General features: G+C 40.0%; 1 protein-coding gene across 8 annotated transcripts in view; it reads left to right on the top strand.

Annotated features, from left to right (window-relative positions):
• rims1b (regulating synaptic membrane exocytosis 1b) overlaps positions 1-26,552 on the top strand; it is an 80,071-nt gene that overhangs the window by 25,286 nt on the left and 28,233 nt on the right. For all 8 annotated transcript variants that reach the window (XM_044346540.1, XM_044346533.1, XM_044346536.1 and 5 more), the window contains exons 3-7: positions 16,442-16,740; positions 17,302-18,212; positions 24,915-24,955; positions 25,264-25,374; positions 25,720-25,819. In XM_044346540.1, the coding sequence (XP_044202475.1) occupies positions 16,442-16,740; positions 17,302-18,212; positions 24,915-24,955; positions 25,264-25,374; positions 25,720-25,819 (1,462 nt within the window). The remainder of the gene's footprint in view (positions 1-16,441; positions 16,741-17,301; positions 18,213-24,914; positions 24,956-25,263; positions 25,375-25,719; positions 25,820-26,552) is intronic.

Below are 26,552 nucleotides of genomic sequence, written 5' to 3' on the forward strand. Positions count from 1 at the left end.
GATGATTAGTAGATAAGATTCACAATGTTGATCGTCTTAGTTCGCTGTGTTAGCATGCTAACATTTGCGAATTAGCACTTATACAGTATACAATTCAAAGTACAGCTGAGGTTGATTGGAATGTCATTAGTTTGCATGTATTTGGTCAAGTATTGGACTTGGTGGTGGTGCAATAAATCACCAAGGTGATTACATTTCATCCTGTGGAGAACATAAATGTCTGTACCAAAATCCATACATCTTGTTTAGGTAGCGATATTTCACAGGATAAGTAGTCAATTTGACCTGCTGGGGGTGCCTGATGAAAACTCAGGCAATCACCAAAGTCTGTATATTTTCTGGGGAAAATAGGATGGAAAGAAAAACAAACAAAAAGACACAGGTTAAATATAACCAATAATGAACTGAAGACACTGAGCAATGCTACCCCTAAGCTTCAGGCTCTGGAGGCCTCACTATTATAAATCTGTCTATAAAGATTCTCAGTCATTCAGGTCATGGTATATCCAAAAGCAAAAGAGTCAAGAGTAACTATTATAAAAAGACCCACACCATATCAACAAATAATAACCATTAAGAGTTATCTAACTCCCCACTACCACACTCAGGTTGGATAAGCGTGGCATCCATCCATAATCCAAACATGTTTGCACTATTTTAAGACCCAGCCCTCTTCCATTCAAGCCTTCTCTGGGCTCCCCTCCAACCCAAGAGAGAGGACCTCCTCCTGGGTATCTTACCTGACTATGGGCCCTCTACCCTTGGCCTACTGGTCCCCAATCTGTTCAGGATCCGCCCAAACCAGCTGGCCTGGACTCACACTGGGACCAAACGTAGGCAGAGCTCAAAGGCCAGTGAGATTAGGAGATAAAGATAGTATCCCTGTTGGTAAAGCCATTGATATTACTTTCACAGCAGGCAGGCTGTTATATGGAAGTAAAAAGATGAGACTAGCGAGATGAAAATGCTATCAATAAATAAAATACATAAAGCAAAGAATTCATTTGAAAGGAAATTGTGCTGAAAATAATACAATCAATATGGCCTGTTTTGAAAAAATGTTTTAATTTGAAATTTAATTCATTGAGATGATACTTTGCATCAGTTAAATGTGAAATTTCAGTTCAACTCACTTAATAATAGTCTAGTAGTTGTCTAGAAGATAAATATTTAGGAGTTTTTCCTTGTTATTGGATTTTTTTCTGTTTTTATGCATGAGTGTCACTTTGAATAATTAATCAATTCATCAATAAATGTTTGTGTCCTGTCAAATTAACTCAGATTAGAAGACACTAATGGAAGACAGACAATTAAAGGACCAGTGTGTAGGATTTAGTGGCATCTAGTGGTGAGGTTGCAGACAACTGATAACAATTCTCCCTCCCCTTCCAAGCATGTAGGAGAACATATGGTGGCCGCAAAATTTGCAAAAGGCCCTCTCTAGAGCAAGTGTTTGGTTTGTCCATTCTGGGCTACTGTAGAAACATGGCAGTGTACCATGGCGGGCTCTATGGGAGAGGACCCACTCCCTATGTAGATATAAAAGGCACATTCTAAGGTAACAAAAACACAGTGAATCTTATTTTCAGGTGATTATACACTAATAAAAACATACTTGAATGAACGAATGAATGAATATTATATTCTATTTCTGCCAAGTCCATTCTGCTGGATGCTGCTAAATGCTGCACACTGCACCTTTAAATAGTATTTATTATGTCTCATACTAAATTACAAATGCAGAGAATTTTCAAACATATGGTTTGTGTCCTTTGAGCACTTATCTCAGGCTTTGAAAAGGATTTCTGATAATGCAGCTCATTTAATGATCTAAATTCAATTTAAAAACAGTTTATCAGTGCATAAAAGTGCATCACTTAACCAAAACAGATCTGAATTTCTACACTCGCTGAGCAATTTAATTCATAAACCTATACAAGGGGTAAGAGACTACAACATGTCATTTGGCCTCCATTTCCTTTCTGTGTGTCTGTGAATGATTGTGTTGGTATAATGTGTGGGAGGGATGTGTTGGATGTGAAGCTCTTTTCTTCCCAGCGCTGCTTGCCTCTGTCCCGGGCCGTCCGGCTGGCCAAGCAGAATAACAGGGTTAGCAAAGTGTGAGCTTTGTTTCAGTACATAACAACCCTCTCCTGCCTACAGTGTGCCCGTTTACCTCACATCAGCAGCACACTGCGTTTTCCTCCAGTTAGCATTTTGAATTTAAAAAATACATTTACACAGTATTCATATATCCACTGTTTGCTGTAGGAGTATGGAAATACTTTGTGCACAACAGCTTTCTTTATGAGATGTATCCATGTTAATGAGCTACATACAGTTGGTAACGAGGAAATCCACGAGAGTAGGAAAAAAGTGTCGCACACTCTGGTTCCATATGCATTTCTCTGTAGTTCCATAACTACAAAGGCCTTTAAACTTTTATACCATTGGATTTTCTCTTTAAAGGGTCAGGTCATCTAAGAAACTTCCCTACCCTGACATATTTTCTCACCATGAGAGGTTTCTGAATATGCAGGCTGTTAGCTTTTATTTTGTCAGGTTTTGAGATATCTGTCTCTACTCTCTGATGAATAGTCCCCTATAAGAACAGTTGAGAAAAAGAGTTGTGTCACCACGACACTGATCCTGAAAAAGTACCAGAATACCTCAACAAGTACCAAATGTCATTTTGAAATAGTACCATGGTACCATAAACATTTACTGAATATTATTATGAAACAGTACCAAAGTAACAAATGTCATTTCAAAACAGTACCACCAAAAATACCAAATGTAATTTTGAAACAGCACCACATACCACAAACAAAATTCCATTCACCTCCATTGTTTTGGGATGGAGGCAGAAAACTCACATGGGGATATCTCAAAACCTGGAGATATAAATCTATATAAACTGTCTGCATGGCTAGATACTACAAGACACCACCATCTCTCTATTACTCATCCACATTCATTAAACTATAGAAGCTCTGTAAAAAAAAAAAAAGGGTAAAAAAATCAGCTCACAGTAATAATACCGAGCTGTGTTGTCCTGCCCCGCGTCCTGCAGAAGGCATCACAGCAACATCCTGATACAAATGCCATCCAAACACTTTAGGCCACAAAGCTTCCACCCTGCTTGACATTATAATGGACATTTTATAATTACAAATGTGGATCTGCATTAATAGATTAATACATTTATTACATGTTATTCAAATTTATTCACAGCATTCATTAGGCAGTTTACATAAAAAAAATGAAGCAAAAACAACAAACTCTTTGAATTAATTAGTTTGTATCCTGAGGTCAAAATAAGGATGATCAAATATTGTGTAACTTAATAACAATTCTAAAAATATTTACTTTTGCCATATCACTAACGCCATGATTTCAATATTTGAAAATTAAAAGACCTACACAGATTTTTATGCAACAGTAGAAGGGAAGTTTAGGAAAGGTAAGGGTTGTGGAAGATTGTGTTCCATGTTGCTTTTGATGTCCCAATTTCCTCTTTGTGCTGAGGAGCTGTGACACATCCTGATGCTGTCACACCAAGATCACGCTAAGCTGGGTCATGCATGTCACTGCAGCCTAACATGTCAGCGGTCACATACATTCACATACTGTTGTCCCCACCGCCTCAGACTAATATAAAATGTGTGTATCAATTCTGCGAAATGTAATTAACAAATGTTTGCACCACATCCTCTTACCCCTTTTCTCCCCTATTTTTTCTTTCTTTTCCCACGATCTGTCCGCTATATCATATCATAAATTCACCCTCTCTGCATCTCTACTTTTTAAAATTTATTTATTTTTTCCATTTTTCCATTTATTTCTCTTCTATCCTCTCTTGCTCCACTTCCTCCCTCACTTTTCTCAATTCTCACTGCTACCTGGACTGCATGTCACAAAGGAGGACAAAGTGGTTAGCATCTTTTTTTTGTGTTCTCTCTGTGCTGTGAGTGTGATGTTTGTGCCACCTAAAAGTAAAACCACTGGCTGTGTTCTAATCTAGAGCTGAGATCTCTCTTGTCTCTTGTATAACATTTTGACTTCTGCCCTCGAAAGGTGAAGTTTTGTTTCTTCCATGTTGTCCAGACTTATAAATTCCAAGCTAGCAGGAAAAGAGTTGAAAAACCAACAAAAGCAGATGCAAGAGAGCGGGGTATCGGATTGGAATGGAGCCAGTGTGTGTACAAATCCACTTATGGATTACTGACTTAACTGAACAGAGAGGGTCACTGATAGTTCATACAGTTTTTGTTACCTTTGATTTCTCAGAGTATTCACAGTACTGTCTGGGGTGGAGCCACCTGGAACTATTGTGTCCTCAAGTGTAAACCCTGACTAACTCTGTGTCCATTGTCTGTCTCCTCCCCTTGCAAAGTGTCTCATAGTGAAGGACAGGGTAAGGCTTGCTGGGTGATGGATTTGCTGCATGGGTCACTACTATTGTCTCCCCTCCACACTTGGGTCTGTGCTCATTCACAGTATCAGCTTAGGAATTCAGACCCATGATCAGTTTTTGCCCCACAGATAAGCAGTCCCAGGGCAGCTGGCTGCTGATCCTGCATCAGTACTCTAATTCTGAGAATGAATGCAGACCCTGAAAATCAACTGGTGGGCAGAGCGAGCATGAGCCATAATATAGACTGTCTGTAGGGTCATCTGACCCTCCTGACCCATCCTGACCCCTCTTCCTATGGCTGTAGGCATGGCTGTGCCGGGGGGTGGGGGTTGGCAAAATGGGGATGGGAGATTGGCATTTTAGCTGGCATGCATATAAGAAAGCACCTAACCCTATAGACATTTATCTGAATGCATAATGAATGCACACTCATGCCTGTGCATGCTTTCCCTGCCTGTGTGTTTGAGACCAGACCAGCCTTGCCATGGGGAGACGGGAGGGGCCCAGGTATATGTTCCACTTTGTCCACTTCCCCTTTAATGCTTGGTCACTGCAAAATGTTGCCAAAGTGTTGTTACTGCTCAGTCAGAAATGGAGTTGAAATGAAGTTTGGTTTATGTTGTTCAGCCCTTGAAAAGTTAGTAAGAGGATTCTTTGTATTACTAGTATGCATCCAGGTAAGGCAGTAGACCATCTACATTGGAATAGAAAAGGGAAGTTGACTTATGTCCCTCATACAGGCCCCGCTTATGTTTAAGTTTTATCCACTTTTTAACTGCTCACCTCTTACAGTTAGCACACTTCATGATTATAATCCAAGATTCAAGATGACCGAGCCTAAGCTGAAATATGAAAAACACTGAGGCTCTTCTAAATAGGTAGAATTGGTACATTGCCTTAAAAGAAAAAACTCCTAAACCCTAGCATTAGCAAATGCACCCATTGTGTTAGTGGTACTGCTAGGAATAGTTGTCTTTGATGTTAAGATTGATGACACTCTCATGTCTTTGCAGTAAATATGAAGATACAGCTTGCTAGTTAGCTAAGCTTAGCATAAAGACTGGAAGCAGAGGCATACAGCTAGCCTGGCTCTCTTATATTATATTATATTATATTATATTATATTATATTATATTATATTATATTATATTATATTATATTATATTATATTATATTATATTATATTATATTATATTATATTATATTATATTATATTATATAACTCATATTTACCAGGCAGACTTGAGAGTGCAGTGTCAATCTTCTCATTTAAGTCTTGGTAAGAAAGCAAATAAGTGTAGTTCTCAAAATATCTAACTAATCCTTCAAAAAGAAAATAATGTTCATTGGGAAAACATGTTTTTCAGCCTTATTGTTAGCTCAATATGTTACACAATCATGTTAAATCCACCTTTACATATTATATACAAGTAGGTTTCCTAAACTTGAAATAAATTGACAGAACATGTTTATTATATTATCAGTATTTGGAACTAAAGGTCACTCACTGGGCTGCTTTACAACCATTAAACACCAAAAGTTTCAATTGTAAATCAATTTCAGGCTGCCATAGATCAGCTCAGCTAGATCTGAGATGTGTGAAGAAGCTGATGTGTTTTTCATAGCTCTCTCTGTCAAGCTGCCCTGCTATTGCTGGTGCTATAGCTTGGTAATGGCTGAGTGTTTGTTTATGTGTGTTTAATGTCAGCTCCAGATGGCTTCCAGAAACTGAACAAACCGCTGACAATCTGTCTCCTTTGTAGAGGAGCACTGCCTCCCAGTGGAGAACAGGCAGGCGCTGGTTCCCTGACACACACACACACACACACACACACACACACACACACACACACACACACACACACGCACATATGCAAACCCACACACACACGTAGAATGATGATGTTATGCCAGATTTTCATTCCAGCAGATTGCAGATTTAAGTACATATACCTGAAAAATGATGCACAGAAATGTATGTAAAAAACATCCATGCATGAACACACCATATAACATGGACACACAAACACAAGCCAAGCCAGCACAGTTAGCACATTTTGCTTTACCAATTTTAATGCTAATTATTACAAAATTATAGATTTTGTATGATTATCTGGGCCAAGCAGTGCCACAAATGGCATCAAACATACCAAAAATCTGATAGTCAAGTGCATCATTAAACCTTGATGCACTAAAACAGGGATACTCAAATACAAGTCTTAGTGGTAAATAAATTTTAAGAAATTTTAATAAATTTCAACTGCAGCAAAGGTCCAGTACATGATTATATTTCAGTCCAAAAACTCCAGTCCATGAACAGCATATCTGTAATAATGTGAGACATGACATCTTTGTTGTGTCCTTAAACTTGAGCATAAAAAGGTATGATGTCCAGGTGGAGACACTGTTGTTAATGAGTGTGCTGCCAAGTTCTTTACTGTATTCATGAATATGTTTCACAATTATTCTGCTGGAGTCTTGATATCACAATTTCAAGTGTTTCAGATTACGTACGTGTTTTCAGGAGAGTTTTGTTCAAACCATTCATGTTTGGTGTTGTAGTGGCATTTTGCATTCCCACTCTTCATTATGGCCACTCTTTCATTGCAAATCAAGTACAAAGGTGTCGTACTTCCCTTGGGCAAAATGAACATGCATGTTTTTCACTGTACAACCTCTCTTTTTTAGTATCGACTAGTTTTGAACAAGCCATTTTACTTTATCAACTGGAGCTCCTATATTCCTCCCACCTATTGAGTATTTATGCACTAGAGCCATAAATGTGTTGACAGTATCAGTTCTGTCAATGTTTATTTGGACCTTCTCTTGCCCTCTTTACACTTTGCATTAAAATGCATTTTGGGTGATCAGATTGCAATTGGATAGTGCCTGACCACATGAAAGTACACATGTAAATGCACCCAAGATGCATTGAGGATGAATTGTGATCTGCTTAGCCAAACAACCTCTGGAGGTGGTCAGGGATGCATTGGGACCACACTGAACACTAGTGTAAATGCAATTGTGTTGGCAATCCACATACAACAACTACGTGGACGGAAATATATAATCATGTGCGACTGACTGTTCCATACCGGTGAGGCAGCCATTAGGTAGTTAATGAGCTAAGCTACTAGCTAGAAAGCAGCAAGAAAGCTATGGATATTCAACACACTCGTGGATGGAGTCAAGACAAGACCAAGTGTCTGCTTTCAATTTGGTCCGACAAAAGTATACAAGCGAAACTTGGCGATTCATATTGCAACCAAACCATTTAGCAAAGCAAGCAAAAGTTCATATAATAACGCAGCTTCATGGATGGCTATTACGTTTTTTTTGTTTGTTTGTTTGGTTTGGTTTTGGACCCACGCAAATGAGAGAAGGATGTAATGTTTGGTTGTTTGAGCTGTACAGACCTATCAGATCTCAATTGGATCTCAACATGGACAGTGGAGTGATGCACAGAGTAGAGGGACTAAACACAGACATTTAACATACAGTAGGTTTATCTGTGTATGTATTACACCCCCATGTGCACAAATTTAACTTTGGGTTTTTAGTAGTTTGGTTGCAGGTCTTTCATATTTCTATTTTGTAAGTATTTGGCAGTGGGTGTGTGCGGTTTGAATTAGTTCACAGTCCCTACAATTTATCACTAACACACACACCCAATTCACACTGATACACCCACACACACAGTCTTGTTCGCTTACTGCATCAAGCTGACACTGCACTTTTTACCGGAAGGGAGGATGCACTGCATAATCTCAATCATGTTTCTCAGTACTAGATGACTAACCTGCTGCTCTCTCATCCTCCTCCTTATACTCCACTCCTTTTATACACCATGATCTCCTGCCTCTCTGTAGCAGCCTCCGCAACTCCAACTCTCTTTGTTCCCATCATCTGTCCGCATCTCCATTTGACTCCTTCTCTCTCTGTTTCACTGTCTATCCCTATTTCTGTCGTTTTTCTCTCCCTGTAGTTGCACACAAACCCTTGGCTAGAAAATAGTACTTATGAGGCTGACAAACATAACAGCAAAACCTGTTTTTGGAGCTGACAGTATGACTTCACAGTCACGGCCTGTATGTCTAATAATAGGGCTTCCTTGACTGGAATTGGCAAAAGCCAATAGCAAAACACCCAAGACAAGTCTTTAATGTTTCTAAGTGCTCTGTAATACTGTTACAGCTCCTATTATTATCACCCGCATTGAAAAGTCAGAAGTGAAAGCCCACATGTGAATTCAAAACCTGTGTGCTATTTCAACATACCATGAGTGGATTCAACTTTGATCTATACTGTACTTGCCGTAGTTGTATGTGGACACAGTTTTTAGATCTGTTTACTTTAAGTTTTTTCTCTAAATGAAGTTGTTTAGAGAATCTGCTCATATTTCTTATCCCACTGGACTTGAAATGATGGCCAACGGGCAAAGATTTTATCATTCTTAGCTAACAGTAGATTTTTGAGATCATAAAAATTCAACTAAAGATACAATCTGCTGCTGAGAGTGTACAGCCACACTAGCGGCTCTGCAAAGTTGCACTAAGACAAAATGGTGCTTTGAGCAAAATGATAACTTTAGCCTTTGCTAACATGCTTGCAACGTCAATACTAACATGCTGATATTTAGCAGGTATGATGTTTACCATGTTAACCATCTTAGTTTAGTATGTTAGCATGCTAACATAATTTTGACCTGACATTGGGGACTAACCTTCATTATTACAAATTATCCTAGAGGGGAACATGAATGTCTGCACCAAATTTAATTTTTGCCAAATTTGGAATGTCTGACATTCAATTATACCGTAATTTCAACTATACCGTAAATATCAGCCTCATGGTGATGCTAGAGGAAAGTCAAGGGATCCAGAAAGTTAATAGGATTTATTGTCTGGCGTTAGAAGAAAAGGATCAGGGGATCACCAAAGTCAGAAGGATTCATCCTGTGGGGACTATGAATGTCGAAAGATTTACAAAATTTCATGTCAATTCATCCAATAGCTGTTGACATAATTTAGTCTGGACCAAAGTGGTGGACTGTCCAACCAACAGACAGCCTGACAGACTGATGTTGCCAACCCTAGAGCCACACTGCTAGTGTGACTGAAAATAATGTTTTAGCCTCAGGTTTGCTTACTCAATCACATAGTAACGTACAGAGTGCTGAGGTTGCAAATAGGGCTAACTGAAAACGAGAAATTTTACTCACTTATGTAGTGTTTGCCTTATAATGGTACAGGTCTGGTGGGCTGCATATTTATTTTTTTAATGCCAAAAATGACACCAAATATCCATTCATTGGAGGCCTCTCTGTGAAGCGCTGTTTCAAAACATGAGTCAGCCTCTGTGTCGTTGCCTGAGAAATTCTTGGTAGCGTAGCTCCTTTAAGGAATAGGGCAGTGCGTAATGTGAGAGCAGCAGAAAAGTGATGGTGAATGCAAGCTGAGCAGAGGAAAAGGTTAGCAGTAAGTTGTCAATCTGGCAGTAAATGTACAGTACAGGCTACATTGTGTCAGTTAATATATGCTGTAGCTTTGCTTCACAAGAAAAGTGTTGTCTGTTGCTTCCCCAACCGCTGGAAAAATGAAGGGGGTTAACTCCAAAGTTAGCAACAATGGCTTAGCCTAACCTGACAACGCTAAACAGAGAACGGAGAAATGTGTGGCTGCAGAGTGTCCCCCCCCCCAAGGCTGAAGTTTGGTCTTCATAAAGTGTAGTGATGTAGGGCACTGAGATCAGTGAGAGTTTTCTTTGCGATCCTGAGATCAAAAAAACCAGCGTGGATTTACAGCCAAAACAGCTCTGCTTTTCTTTCAGCCTCCCTCACCACTGAATGCATTTGGCCTGCTTGCAGAGTTGATCTACTACCTTATTAGAGGAAATGGAGCATTATGTCTTTTGCGGTCGTCTTTCTCCCCACCATTCAGGATTTACCATTCCCTGAATGATGGCAGTTTACATCCAGCACTGCCTCATGTGTCATTCTGTCGAGGTGTGTATGTGGGGGGTGGGGTCACTGCACATGCTCACTGAAAGCAAAACCACCTCTTCCCAACCGCCCACCACCCCCAAGGCTCACATCTATTCTGCCCATTTAAGGAAAAGCTGATGTTCACACAATTTGGGCCTAAATGAATGCTGTTCTTGCCGTTAGCTGCTGCTTGCAGAGCTGCGGCAGCGATGCATGCCTTCACCATTTTGTCAGCAGATGGATGGAACAGCGCTGGGGGCAGGAGATGAAGGGAAGGTGGAATGGGATAGAGAAGTATGAGTGACAGGTGTGTTGTGACTTCATTTGTCAAGTCAGCCAGGTGTGTCAGCTGAGCTAGAAGGTGAGGAGAGATAAAGGGGAATAAGAAAAGAAAGGAGGAGAAGGGAAAGGGTAGGAAACAAAAGGAAATTAAGAGCAAGGAAAGGAAAGGAAAAAAGGAGAGGGAAAGGAAGTAAATTAAATGAAAGCAAATACAGTATAGGAGTATAGAGGAAGAGAAAGGAGAGAAAAGAAGATGAAAGGAAAGGAAATTAAGGGCAAGGAAAGGAAAGGAAAAATGGGAATAGAGTGAAAGGGTTGGGAAAAAATAAAGAAAAGGAAATAAAGATCAAGGAAAGAGAAGGAAGAGAATAGAAAGTAACAAATTAAGGGCAAGGAAAGAAATGACAGGAACAGAATGAAAGAAAAAGAGAGGGAAAAGGAATAAGAAAGAAAAGAGAAGACAAGAAAGGAAAGGCCAGGAAGGGAAAAAAGAAAGGAACGAAAGCAAAGAAAAAGGAAAGGGAAAATCTGTGGCCAGTTTCATATCAGATAGAGATGCTTGTTAAATGCAGCAGCAAATGCGATGCAGTCAAAATAGCATTCATGCAGATTTTTAGTTTTCTTTTCTGTCATTGTCATTCAGTACTGACTGACTTTCTCAGTTTTACAGACACACACACACAAACACACTGCTTTGTCCCCCTTTCTCTCACTGGCTCTTCTCAGTGATTTGGTTACCATGGAGAAGCACATTTTTAGGCAGAAGGAGGTTGACATTATTACATGATAGAGATGGCGCTGCTTATTCTCCACACACACACACATCTCGCCTACAGGCAGTCGCCCACGCCACACTCTTCTAGGCAAGAAGGTTTCAGAAATGGCCCACATATACATACGCACACACATTTTCACAGCACATCGCGCTCCACAGCGTGCAGTGAGGCAGCGAGATGAACTCGAGGTGACACTAGAGTGGGCTGCCTCTGGACGGAGGCTGCTGATTGGTCGGCTTAGCTGAGGGTTTGACATCACGCTCCGGCTGGTCCGGCAGCAAGCACTACTGAAAATACATGTGTCACACACACGCAAACACACAAACACACACACACACACACTATAGGGCTGGGCTTGTGCATCTTATATACATACACACACACACACAGACACAAACATACATGCACACAGTTCACACACACACAATTAATTCCCCCTACAATATCTTCCAGGCTGTCCAGGAACACAAAGCTCAATCGTTCCACTGAAGGATTATATGTATTATATTGTTTGTTTGTGTGTGTATGTGTGTGTGTGTGTGTGTGTGTGTGTGTGTGTGTGTGTGTGTGTGTGTGCGCGCACGCACGTGTTCTATAACTTCTTTATTGTTTACTACCCTCCCCCCATGTGCAGTGTAGGCTTTAAGGCACATAACAAACACATGGAGGCGTGCCATTAGAAAATGAGATCTGTTTTTAATGTCTCTCTTTTGGTTGAGAACACAGAGGGCCATGAACAGCGGTCCCATGATGTGCGTTGCTCTATATGATGCTCTCATTTGAGGATTAAGCCTGTGGATTACAGCCTTTACTCCTCTCCATTGGCAGTGACTAGCATAGCAACCTATAGATTCTCATAGACCATGCGTTAAGGGGCATACATAAGGCTACATGTGTAGGCTCAGAAAAAACTGAACTTCACGTAAGGGCAATGGCAGCTTCAAAAATACCACATGGGGATGGCAAGAATTGTGATTAGATGCCGGTAGATATTGATGGAAGTGAAGACAACATTAAGCAAGGCTCAATTATCTTTATTTTTTTCAGTAACACACATCTAGAAAAGTAATTTCCACGGCAAACCTTCTGCTCACTGCAACCCCCACTCATTATCACAGTGAATGATGTAACGTCAAATGTAACATAATGCTAAAATGATGAATCTTCAGAATAGTCCCATATTTGGTAATGAAACATGGCGGACGTTCATATCTCAAAGTGAATGAAACAGTGAATGAACACAGTTACAGTTACATCACATATAATGTTGCACACATAAATAATTCCTAAAATCTAGAAAACCTACAATGATTTTTACATGTCATAGTTTCAAACTTTCTTCATACAAGTGAAATAGTACGGAGCTGATTTGAAGCCAACTCAATTATTCATCGGACATTAATTATGTCAATAATGTATTATTAATTGTTATCTTTGTGACCATGTTTCGAAATTTTTGTTTGGCATGGTTTCAGTGTCAAACAGTTATCCAAGTTCTTGGTGTGGCGTGGTCTGGATTTGAATGTGCAATAATTTTCCCAGAACTACAGTAATTCTGGAATCCTTGTATGATTATTTATTTTTCAGCAACTAACAAAGCAGCCAAGTTTTATGTTAAATGTTGTCTGAACGCATGCAGCCAAGAGCATAAAAAAGTCTGCAAAATTTCTTTTTAAACACATTATACATGTTAGAAAATAATTGCTGAAAACATGTGAAAAGACAAATTACATACAACTTGTAGAGTTAGAACTGTTTTTCACCATTTCTGTGTTCAGGATTTTTTGGGCGGGCCTGAAGTAGCGGATCGATGATGTAACAAACCCCTCACCTAACACTATAAGAACTAGAACACCTTAGCATCAGCTGGGTGTGTGTAGTCTGTTGTTGCTAGTGCCAGCATGCAATTCTTTCATTGCAAGCTAAGCATTAGCATCTGGGGGATGCTAATGCTAATGCAGTCACAACAGTAGGTGTAAACTCTCTGGGCAGATAGAAAGGTCTGGACTTAACTCTGAGATATTCTAGATTAGCAGAGCAGTACCTCTTGATAATGGCATTGTCCGTGCACCAAGTTTTGTTAACATAAATGCACAGTCCCCCACGCCCCTCTGGTCTTACCGGAGTCATTAGCTGTTGTATCCGCCCTGAAAAAAACAACAATTTAACATAATGATGATTGGTAATGGATCCCTTGTTAAACCACCAGTGTGGAACTTTTACATATAAATGAACATTTGTTACATTCAACCCTTTGCCAAACAAGTTCACACAATGTTGATTTAGCCTATCACTGCCAGATAAATCTCTCTGTATTTCACAGTGTATGGAGTTTTTAAATCTGGTGTCAGGTGTGACATTCCTGGATGAATGCATACTGTGGATGTTCTATGGGCAGAGTGCACCAGAAACTTCTGCCAGCCGGGCAGCTAACCTTCAGTTAGCTCTCTGCTAACTTGAATTTAGATAAAGTAATTTAATTGTGCTGCTCCTCTTGACTTTCCAAATGTTATCGACCAAATGGATAAAATTCTCATAGTGAAAGGATTAATTTTGTGGGGGTTGTGTGACCCTCAAAACAATTTATCCAGCCTATGATGGAGCCTATGATGTAAGGGCGTGTCAACAGTGTTTTTGTAATTACACTCACTGCCAGAAGGGGGAGACAAAAGTCCCACACTCCAGCTTTAACTGGTCATTTAAGTTGCATTTTTACTGAAACAAGTCCAAATTTATCTACAAAATAGGTGCTGAATTAAACAGTGGTTCCTAGTGTTGCTTTATTTTTAAAATGTCATCCATGTTGCTTATCTTACACCTACAAACAAGGACTATTTCAAATTGTATATATTTTTTAAAGGTGCTCGGCATGAGAGTTGTTAAGTTCAGAGGCTCAGAGGCTATCAGTTGGGGCGTGGTTTCAATGCCTCCTGCAGACACACTCACAGCATTTCAGAGCTCAGAATCAAATCAAATATTTACTAGCTATAAATAGCTTTTACATTACAGTTTTTTTATTTTGGAGAGTGGGCTTATTTTATAAAAAAAATAAAGTAACTGTTTTGTAGACAAACATGTAAAGTAAGGTATTGAAAATGGTATCATATCAGAACCAGTACACCAAGATTTCAACCAATACCTGGCCCTGGTTATGGCTCTTCACATTAAAGAGTTAGAAACTGCTCCAGTAGTTTGATGTTTAACAAGTATCCAGATGTGAAGAATGGTATGACTGTTTCCATTTGGAGGAAATTTGAAGGGTGTAATTGGTGCCCTCATTTCAGTAAATTATACTATATATAAGGTAGCTTATATCCCATCATACACTGGGAAGGGATGGAGGGGGGTTGGGGCCAATGGGCTTAATCTTCAACCTGTGTTCTGAGTTCTGCCTGAAGGGGATGATGGAGAAGGGGGGCTATAGGTTAGAAGTTATGAATTGAGAGCTGGTATTGTCTGCTGATGATGAGTTGAATAATGGTGAAGAGCTGAAAGGATTACTGGCCACTGATAATCTGTGGCCCCTCAGCTGAGGTAAAGAGGTGGAGAAAGACAGAGAGAGAAAGAGACTGTAGTGTGTGGCTGGGCGGCTGCCCGACAGCTGTGGGCCGTGCGGGCAGCTGATTTACTTTAGATTAGTCTGGACATGCGCCAACTAGGATTCAATCAGGCCATGATGAATGTGCTTTGGTGCGCTGAAGGCTAACTGCTAACTGCTATACCGACTGCTAACAGTCCAACCCACTGGCCGTAAAGGAGTAACATTTTGGGGTTTCCAGAGGTCCCAGAGGTGTTGTGTTTTCAACTTGTGCCAAGGTTCTGCTGTGGAATACGAGGGATGACTGTTTTCCCCCTTTGATTTGGATTTATTCTCAGAAAAATAAACCGCTGGGATTATAAATACAGAGGGAGATAAATCCTGTTTTTGTGCTGTTGAAGTGAGGTGGTATTCTGTAGCCATGGCTACATGTGAGTATTTGATGTTGTCTATGGGTTCAATTTAAAGGATGAAATTAATTTTTATCATTTCCATACTGTACATGTCAGTAATCATCAATCTTCCATTGTGATGGTGCATTTTATAGAATTTTAGAGGCTGAATCACAATAAATCACATGTGTTTGCAAAAGTTATGCACTAACTAGATGTGTAGAATTGACACAAATCTGTCTCAATCATTTCTTATCCTTTCAGATGAAAACAATATATTTATATAAACAGTTCAATACTATTTGGAGCTCATCTTTCCTTTCTCATCTGTAACTGGAATTTAACTATATTGTTTGTAGCCTTCCAAATTTAGATCTTTTTGTTATATCATCAACATGAGTATAATGGATTAATTTAAAAGTAATACTTTTTATTAATGGGTTACAATAAAATTCACAGCATTAGAGCCTACAGGGCAGTGACACAACCTCTGAAGCCGGTTCAGTATTATTTTCTTAATAGCAGTGCAGAACTGTGCCATAGCCTTTGCTAAGCTATGTTCACAGATAATGGATATGTTGAAATGGTAAAACTGCACAGTCTGTCATATCTGAGTGCTCTTTAATATTTGATTAGCTGGAGCAGAGGAGGGAGTCATGCAGGGGAGACTTTGGTGGAAATTCTGTTTTCTTCTTCTTTTTGTTTTTTAAAAAAGGCAGAGCTAATGGCATTTACGTATATGAACTGAAAAATGCTATAAAAGGTTTGTAGAGGTTGTGTGGTTGACAGATGCTGGTTTGCCTCACAAGAGTTCTTAATGTCTAGAAAGAAACTGAATCTGCACCTTAATAAAGTTAAATACTGCTGCACTTGTTTGGTGCTAGGCTCAATGTTCAATAAAATTTGTGTTGTGTACATGTTGACAATACCTCAGATTTCTGTGTCACAGGCATGCTTAACCACTTTTTGTTAGGTATTCCACTCATTTAATGTCCTTAATTAATGCTGCTGAACCCAGCTTGCCAAACGCTTTTGTCCTTTCAACCCTTACAGGTAATGTGGGTATGCAACCTGTGCCGTAAGCAGCAAGAGATTCTCACCAAATCAGGAGAATGGTTTTCGGGGTCAGGGGTGCGGCCTGGGAGCCTGGGCACCTCTTTGACCGACCCAGCCACGGGAGGTGAGGCCCAACGGGACAGGAAGCTACTCCGCTCCAGGTCCCAAGCCCCGCCCTCTACCAACTCCAACACAGGCCTGCCAGACGGGACACAGCCGCCCACTGGTGTCACTGCTGCCAAGGGTGCTGACACCATGCCCGGCTCCCGCTCCCAAAGTGAACCACCCAGAGAAAAGTAAGACATCATGATACACTGAACCCAAATTCTGTGATGTATTCCAATTTTACACCACAGTAGCTGCCATTAGAGCATGTTTTATAAGTGAAACTGGGGTGTGTGTGTACTTTTTGTATCTGGTGTGTGTATAACTTTATTCATTAACATGAAGGGAATTGGAGGATTGGAAAATAGAAACCATGTTTTTTCTTAACTGTGAAAGATAGGCTGGCTGAAGCTCTCATTGTTTTTTTAATCCCTGGGGTAAAAAAAAGAATATATCTGTGTCTGTTCTAGCTTAACCAATGTAAAAGCTAGGTCACAGGTTTTAGTCTTGAGAGGTCTTTGATTCAGTCCCTTTTGTTTTCATTTGATGGATGAGTTAAATAAGAAGGTTTTGCAAATATATTTGCAAATATGGGAACATTCTTAGTGCAGTCTATTCCTGTACAAAACACATTTCTCAGCATTTTTTCATATTACAAATGCCAACATTGCTCACCTGTTGTAATGGAAATGATGCACCTGTGCTTATGTGTATGTAGACTATATGTTATAATGAATCCCTTTCTTATCCAGGAAAAGGCCAGTTTCCCTTCATGAACAAAATGGTAAGGGAGGCATGGGGCGTGGTAGTGGCCGGAGGCCTGCTGGGAAGTTGCCGTCTCAGTCATCCCTGGATGAGCGGGTAGGCCCCGGGGACCGAGGAGAGAGACGGTTAGGAGATGGTCGAAGGCTGGAGAAGATCCATTCTCAGGACTATGAGGATGGGGAGGAGAATTTGGGTCGTTTAGAAACACACCGCAGACGCCCAGAGGATGAGGAGCAGAGGGAGCGCCAACGCCGTGAGGAGGAGTTCCAGAACCGTTACCGTAGTGACCCCAACCTTGCCCGATACCCAGTTAAACCACAGAAAGAGGAGCAGGAGATGCGCATGCATGCTAAGGTTTCCAAGGTCCGCCATGAACGACGGCACAGTGATCTGGCGATCAATGAAGTCGGACTAGGGCCTGGTGAAGGAGGTGGAGGTGGTGGAGGAGGCAGTGCAGGGGAGGTGCCTGAAAACCGTCTGGCCAGGAGAGGAGGGGGTGGGGAGAAAGACCGCAAGGCCGTTTTGGAGAACCACCAAGCTTACTCTGTGGATAGGACCATGGGGGTTGGAGGGGGACCTCCACCTGCTGTGGGTGGTGTGAGATCAGGGCCCCAGCCTGGGGGACCGGTGCCTCCAGATTGGGGCCCGAACAAGGGCCGCCTAGAGCCTGGTATAACACGGACACCAAGGGACAAAGGTGGGGATAACCTGCTGAGGAAGGACTCTCAGAGCTCGGACCAGTCGGAGTCTTTGCGGCCGCCCCCTCCACGGTCATACAAGAGCAAGCGCGGAGTCAACAAGAGGCAGATGTCCATCAGCAGCTCAGAGGAGGAGGGCGGCTCCACGCCCGAGTACACCAGCTGTGAGGACGTGGACATGGAAAGCGTCAGCGAGAAAGGTCAGTCAGACAGATGTGTTCACTCCAGTAGCTTACTAAGCTAAATCTATCTGAACTTGCATACCTTGCAATGTTTGCTTTCATCAATTTTCTTACATTAGATAATACTCACTTTCATTTGTTAAAGCTACATTTCAAGTCTCATATGTCATTTTCTAGTCACCAAAACTTGGTAATGAGCCACAGCAGCTCTCACCTAGCTCACATGTTCATCCATAATCTCCACATATGATCCTCATACTGTCTAGCTGAAACAGAAGGGATCTCTGCATTCGTTGCATTCTCATCATTGTCAAGATCACTTTCAGATTATGCCTGTATCACCTACTGTATGCCCAGTACAGTGTGGGCAGGATTAGATTCATAACAGTAATAGGAGTGATGGCTAATTGTAACCGACCTGCCACTGATACCCTGAGAGATAGAAAGATCCTGACTGAGCAATTGGACAGGAAAGAACTGTTTTTCAAATGAATGATGGGTTCAAGATTCAATAATCCTAAAACAGCTAAATACAATAAGAACACCTCTCCGTATCGTCATATCTTCCTAGCCCATCTAAAATTGCCTTTGTAGGAGAATCATGATACTGAAAACAATAAAGCAAGACATATTTTAGCTCATAAGATTATTCTAATACCAACACATTCTAATTTCGGACTGTAAAACTATATGATGACTCACAGGATGAAGCACCCACCTAGTGCACAGTGCATTTCTATCCCTGTGTGTCATCTACACCTCTGTGCTGTGGCTAAACCCTGCTGCTCTCAGGACAGTTCTCATTTATTTGGAGAGTCCCTGTGATTTAGGCCAGCAGATTTGTGGAATTAGGTCAGTGGCTCTCTTGCTACGTAATGCTTTGCAAACAGCCAGCTGCACCACCCAACCATGGACCACCAGCTAAAATCAAGCCCGTTGTGGTTGCATGCTATCTGGTCACTTCTGGCTCCTCGCTACCAATGTTTTTTGCAGCTCACCGCTGGTAGAAGCAATGTTCGGCTATGCTAAGATAAGCCACGCAGGGGGCTCTGAGTTCTAGAGGAGGCAGTAGGTAGAGTTAACTGTGCTCTATCAGCTTATCTCTCTCACCGGTCACAGAAGGGGCCTGTTCCAGATGTTTTAATCCAGATTACTATAACTCAGGGAATGGTTATGGGTAGATGGTGTGGATTGGGTTTATTAGCTGTTTTAAACACTCTTTAGCTAGCTGGGCCTTGAAACAGCATGACTCCTTTTATTCTCATCTGTGGCATGAAGCCAGTTTTGCAGGATATTGTTCAGTATGTATCCCTACATACTGTAAATTCATCAGATTAAGTGAGATGGCTAAAGACGCATAGGGTCAAGGTTTCTTCTTCTGTTTTTAGCAGAAAATGCATGTTGTTGTGTGACATTATTTCAAGTCTAGACTTTGGTTATGCTTTGGTGTCAGTTACTGAGTACTTAACATAGTATTGTTCTTGATAAATACTTAGAGAGTAATTAAGAGTTACTGTTACTGCAGGTTTATGAGATACAATATACATGCGAGCTCATGTTATTTTATATAACATGATTATAAATGTTGTCTGCAATTGAAGTGCCACAGTGTCAAATAATTGTTTGAAAGCCTCACAATGAAATGACTGGTATGGATGGTGATCAACCTCATTTGAATGTGATTGCCATAATTTATAATGGTGCACAATCCAACTTCTTAAAGTAGTTGCAGCCAGTCCCAACCCAATAGCCCCAGTGGTTGTAAATGTAAAACTAAGTAATAAGTAAGTGGACCGACAAACAAAACTTGTGTGATCAAGACTTTTGAATAAGGGTAAAAGTGCAACTTTTAAACCATGCGGTATACATAATCATAACTCGTTATGAGGTTGAATACCTTTTTTGCCTTAGACATTATGTAGTAAATGTTAATGTTATTTTTATACAGTGAGTCAACTATATTTGACATGTAAAAAGGCTTGACAATAAATGGATTAAATGCAGCACACAAGAATTGAGGTTTGAGGTTATGCGTACACATTTCTCGGATTACAAACTGTGATTTTTAAACACTTATCACAAAACAGACATGATGTATAAGAGGATGTTATGTAATATTCATGTATGAACAGTTGATTCTCTTCAAAATTACTGTAAAACAGTATTCACACACAGTATTTCACATTCTGCCCAATAAATTGCAACCCACCGTATATACCAGTGAATCTTCCAGACTGGGCCTTTAATGACACAGCAGCTTTGACTCAGTGTTTGAAGTAAAATGGAAGGAGGGAGCGATTCAGTGTAACTGGGTTACTTCCGTGGTGTAAAGAAAAAAAACAAAGTGATAATGGTTCTGAGGAAATGGAAGGGGAAGTCTTCTGTCGGGGATGACACTTGGTCCCAGTGTGTTTCATTTTAGCCACTATTGTGTGTAGTGGGCCTGTATGAAATATTCCAGAATTACTTTAATGGTCCACAGAGAATGAGCATGAACATGAACTTGCTTTGCTATACTGTAGGTGCAGCAAGCAAAAGCGATGATGTGGAATGAGATTTTTTTTATAGTTGAGAAAACTGAGTCAGTTATAAGACAACAGGTCTTGTGGCATTGTAATACAGCCTTTTGACTCAGTGTGCAGTGTGTCGTCTGCCTTTTCAGGAATGTAGAATATCAGTGCAAATAGCAAACTGCTATTTATCTCTGAGGTACTCATGCCAAAACCTGATGCTCAGAATTGATATTTTTATTTTTTTCTGATATCAATCTTTATTGTAGTCTTGATCCAGCACCATCATAGTACAAACCATGATCCTGAAAAGCAAAATCAAAGTATTCAGTCACTCAGGGGTTAATTACAATTGTTATGATAAATTGAAAATACAAACTCATTGGATGATAGTAGGCAGTGATGTTAACAACCTTCCAAGTAGGAAAAAATGACATTAGGCATGTGCAAAGTATCAAACAACACAAATCACTCCAACCAAGAAAAATCTCTTCCTGTGTCCAGTTAATAATATCCATGTAGAATCAAAGATGGTGCAGGATTTCTTCCTTTCTCAGTGACTGGAGTGCTGCCCAGTCAGTCACAGTGGACCCAGTACTGCCGCTGATGATCGTAAGCTATATCGCAACAATACTACTGATAAAAACAGTAGTCCCATTTTTACAGTACATTATATCTTCCATTATAGAAGTAGGTAAAATATGACTTAAAGGCAAAATTATCCTCTTGAACAAAACAGGTAATATATTCTTTGCAACAGTAAGATTCTCTCTTATTCACACATAAATGCAGATTGACATATACTGCTGTTTTATCACACAAGAGTGTCTTCACTAACAAAGTAAACAGAGTTTCACATGATGACTGCGCTACATAATGAAACCAAAGAAACGCTTGTGCAAAACCTTTTAAAGTTGATGACAGAACAGACTCCTTTCTTACCATTAGCACAAACAAAACAAAAATATCAATTCTGTATGAATGTACATTATTTATTTTTGGTAACATGATGGCATACAGTGTTACGCAGCAAAATTAAAGAACATTTGCTGACACATGCCTTTTAATTGTTCCAAGATTCAAATCTATGACCTTTGGTCTGTCATGATCCCCACCTGTTGAGTAGTCTCAGTCTGTGGACACTGTTAGGCCCAGCAAATTCCATAACAGACATGTCTCCTCTCATCTCTAATAATATTTTTATGGACTTATTGTATCGTTTATTTTACTTTACTGCCATTGTGAAGCAGACCTTCAATGTGTTGTGAAAGGTTCGTCATTTTATTTGATATTTTTCTTAGCCTAGCTTGCTAGCATAATTCATACACCTGCTTTAGTTTGGTTTGCTTAGAATAAATTGAACTCAGAAAACCTGGTTGATATTAATTACACTGAATGAGTAAATTGTGTTGATAGTAGAAATTATGTTAAAGACAGAAGACTTTTTTTTTTTTTTAATCAAATTAGCACATGTTGGTATTTAGGGTTTTTTTAGGCCATGTGGAGGAGGAGAGTTGATGGGAGTTCAAGATCATGTGATGTAGAGATTTCTGTTTATGTGATGTTAGAGGCTGTGTGTGGGATTTTGTTCATTTTCGTTCCAGCAAATGGTGAAGTAGCAGATGGAGCAGTGGAGGAGGACACACACACACACACACACACACACACACAGAGTATTTATCAAGAACAATACTACATTAATACCTGCAAAGAGCCGATGCTTTGATGTAGCATCAGTTAGAAGAGCAGCCCAGATTCTGTAATCTGCCCAGTGTGTTCATCCTCCAAAACCAAAAATGCCTGTTCAGCAGTTCAAAGTGTGGAGTCAACATTTATCCTCTCAAGCATTCTCAGTGGACTTTAAGATTTCAGATTAGCAGCACTACAGTCATGTCTACTCAGACTTTTTTTTCTCCTGATTTCCACTATCTCCATCACTTATGCTCTTATTGGCTAACCTGTCAGATAGAGCAGTCATTTTCCCTTTGGTTCCCACTGAATATTAATATAAATGTTTTTTTGACTTATGGATGTGTTCTTTTTTTCCATTAAGTTTAAGCTCCATTCACTTCCTTCCTGTTTTTCTTTTGCCATGAACTTCAGCTGAATCATTGGCCTCACTCTGTGCCAGGCACGCACATTTCACTTACCTTAAAACTGAAGTTCTTCAAAGTCCCCTGAGAGCCTTTAAATCCCTGTCTGATGTCATTATGCTGTTGTTTTATTCCTGAGGTGGAATACTGGCCATGAATCTCACAGGCTGCTCTGATCTGATGCTGGGCCAGTTACTGTAACTTCCTGTACTTGAGCTGACCATCTGTCAGTGTTAATGAGAGCTGGGATACACTGACAGTCACTGGTGTCTCTGCCCCTGGACAGGCTCTTGCATGAGTGTTTGACAAACCAGCTTGAAGCAAAGTGACTTCATCTGACTATGAATGAAATTTTTTTTCTCTTTTTTTTATATCAGCTCTCCAAGACTTCTTGTGTTGCCTTTTTTCAATACGCTTATTGTATAACTTTTATTTATTTATGGCTGTTTTAACTTCTATTTAACATTCAATTTAAAAGTGAGGTGTATTCCAAACAATTAAAGTCAGGGAGTTTCATCAGTTATGTAGAAGTTGGAATACTTATGTAACTATGGATCCCCTGCAGCCCTAAGAGATAATTTTTAAAAAAAAATCTTGTATGCACATATTATGTATGTGAGCACTGTACATTACATCATTGAATTTTATAGATAGATTTTTATTATGATTTCATTTAGGGAAGTATATTTGAAGTGTATTTTGCAATTTGCATAAATTAATTGCAATATTGCATTACTTTCCCCCCTCTTTCTTCTTTTCCTTTGTTATTATGTTAATGGATTTTTTTGGGTGTTGAACAAACAGCAAATCCCCTCCTACCTCCCCTGCATGGGACATAAAAGAAAAGGCACAGGTTCTGGAAGTGTAAATACAAAAATGAAGGAAAAAATAGAAATAAACAAAAGTTCTGTCATTTACGATGATGGATTAAAATAGTAATTAAAAATAAAACTGTTTATGAGTAAGTGGCAAATCCTATTCCATCTGTCCATGAACCAACAGTGGTAGAATTAGTTGAATCTATCCAATGAGTTCATATGACATAAGGTCAAGTATAGTTGAGCCAGTGTTTTAGTGTCAAAGTTTGTGGAGATGTCCCTCGTCGAGTAATAAGCGTCTTGGTTTCCGACATACCAGCCAGCCTGAGGAGACGGTCCCATACCATGTGTATGAAGTGCCCAGTGTGTCAGGAGGGCAAGATAAACAATGGGAATATAAACCAATGAGGTATCTTATCCAGAGTGCCATATATAGTAGATTCTATGACAAACTTCAAACAAATGAATTGATGATTGGGGGACACCCTGACAACATTACCCTAAACTGTATCCTAATCTTTCTTTTGTCTCATTTGAGACATATCTTTCTCAGTCTTTCATACCTGGAATTGAAGCCTTAGAGCAGGGGTTCTCAAACTTTTTGGGGCCAGGGGCCAGGGTTTTTCCAAGGACCCCTTCATAATCATAACATTGATTAAGCATATGTGTACTACCATTTGTACTGTTAGATGCCATTGGAACTATTTGTATTCTAAAAATTTTCAACCTACATAAATATTTCAGACCTGTGTCATAGTGCTAAAAATAAACATGTTTCAATTTGAATCATGTTAATACCACATATACTTTTAAACAGAGGGTCACTTTATTCAAATTGCATTTGGACTCAACTTCACAGCATTTGTACTCAACCGTTGTCCTCCCAGGTACCTCCTTGCAGAACAGAAAGTCCTCCAAAATGTTCCCTTACCACGGATAGCAAACCAAAACAATCAACTAAGCCGTGCTGGCAATGTCTGTTGATTTGTCCCGCTGAATAGAAAATTTCTCACAGGAACACAATCAATCCAGTAGCTGTGACTGAATATCAACTGAGAGTTCTTCAATTCTCCTCCTCATGGTGTCATTTGAGAGAGGTACAGCCTTCAGTTTATTAGCTGCCTTTGTCCCAAGGTGTATTATTTTATTGCACAGCTTGGGGCAAGTAATTTATAGCAAATTATTTCCAATGGGGTCCATGGACCTTAGAGTATGATATAAATTTACTGTACATACCTTTTTCGTGCTGACAGAGACCAAGTAACTATTTTCTCTCAATCTTTCTCTGTCTCCCTGCAGGTGACTGGGACTGTCATCCTCTAGATCCTGCAGTGTGGCATGTAAGTTTCAGCAAAACATGGCAGATTCACAGTTTTTGTATGATGCACTTACATACACCTACATGTAGTCCTCACATGCAGACACATGCAAGTTTCAAAGTGCATGAAACAATGAAACAATGAAACATGAAACAAAAACTGAAACAACAGCATTAATGTGTCACTCCAGGCCCTCTTTACTTCTTTCTTTCTCTTTTTTCTCAACCTGTCCTTCCTTTCCTCCTCTCTGTTTTCTGCTTTTTTCATTCTTCCCTCCTTTGTTCACCACACCTCCTCATAACTGTCCTCTCTATCTTCTGTCCCTGTAGCATCCAGTTACATGGCAGCCATCCAAAGAGGGTGATCACCTGATTGGACGCATCACGCTAAGCAAGAGGTCTGCCATGCCCCGTGAAGCTGGCTCTCTCCTCGGCTTAAAAGTAAGCAGGGAATCATTCACATTAAGACCTGTGTAAAAACCAAACCTATAAATAATTTGTTAGTGTCTGTTTTAGATTTAGTGGAATGCCAGATGAAGAGAATTTACAGAGAAAACAGATCATGTTAAGAATGAAAACAGGAATAGTAATGCTGTGTAATTCCTGTGAAAGCTGTAGTATACTATTGGATGACATTGAACGCTGAAGAGTATTCCAAGACACCTGTGTGTAGAGTAGTTCCTGTTGAGCAATTACTGCGTCCTGCAGAAAACAGGAAAATGCCATTAAGCCTGCCAACATGTACCTCTTTTCCTTTCCATTCTTTTGTCTCCCCTTTGTGTGCAGGTGGTAGGAGGAAAGATGACAGAGACAGGGAGACTTGGGGCCTTCATCACCAAAGTCAAGAAAGGCAGCCTAGCAGATGTCGTGGGACACCTACGAGCAGGTGCGAATCCCTTGAACATATTGTTCCTAAGCAGAAGATGCTGTAGTACCTTGTGTATACTTGGTTGATAACAGTATAATTGTGAAGCTGACTTTTAAAGTTGAACTGAAACGATCAGAAGTCGGTACATATATCTCTGCTTTTTTTGACTTGTGTAATGTACAAAATTACTGTAAAGTAGGATTTTAAATTTCATTAATTTTTTACTGTGATATCTCCAGCTACCTTAGTGCTCTCCAGGGGGCATGAATTTGTAGTACTGACTGACAGTGTGGATATGAGATTGGTGCAATATCTTTGTGGGCAGACACAAAAAATAGTCCATAATATCCCTTATCTCTTTACAACATTCAATATTTTGGAGGATCCATTGTGCTGTTAAGTTTGTATCACATGCAGAAAGAGGAATCTAGCAAACTAACTTCCACTTTTCTAACTTTCTAACATTTGCGCTGATTACCACTTGATGTTATCTTTCGTTCATGTTATGACATCACAAACTGAGTCATCACTTTCAGCACTGTGTTTATTACACAGTATCCAACGGAGTCTAACTCGTGTTAGTGGTCTCTCTTTCATGGGTCCACATGTGGTGATGGCAAATGACCAGACTGTCAAAACTCATAGCAACAAGTAGCCCTGTCACTACTCCATATGTTACCTTGGGAATTTGATCAAATCTACTGGGAATCTGTGTTAACATAAGCAAACCAGGCTAACTAGCTTCCATTTC

Source organism: Thunnus albacares, chromosome 3 (genome assembly GCF_914725855.1).
Source record: "Thunnus albacares chromosome 3, fThuAlb1.1, whole genome shotgun sequence".
Taxonomy (NCBI): Eukaryota; Metazoa; Chordata; class Actinopteri; order Scombriformes; family Scombridae; genus Thunnus; species Thunnus albacares.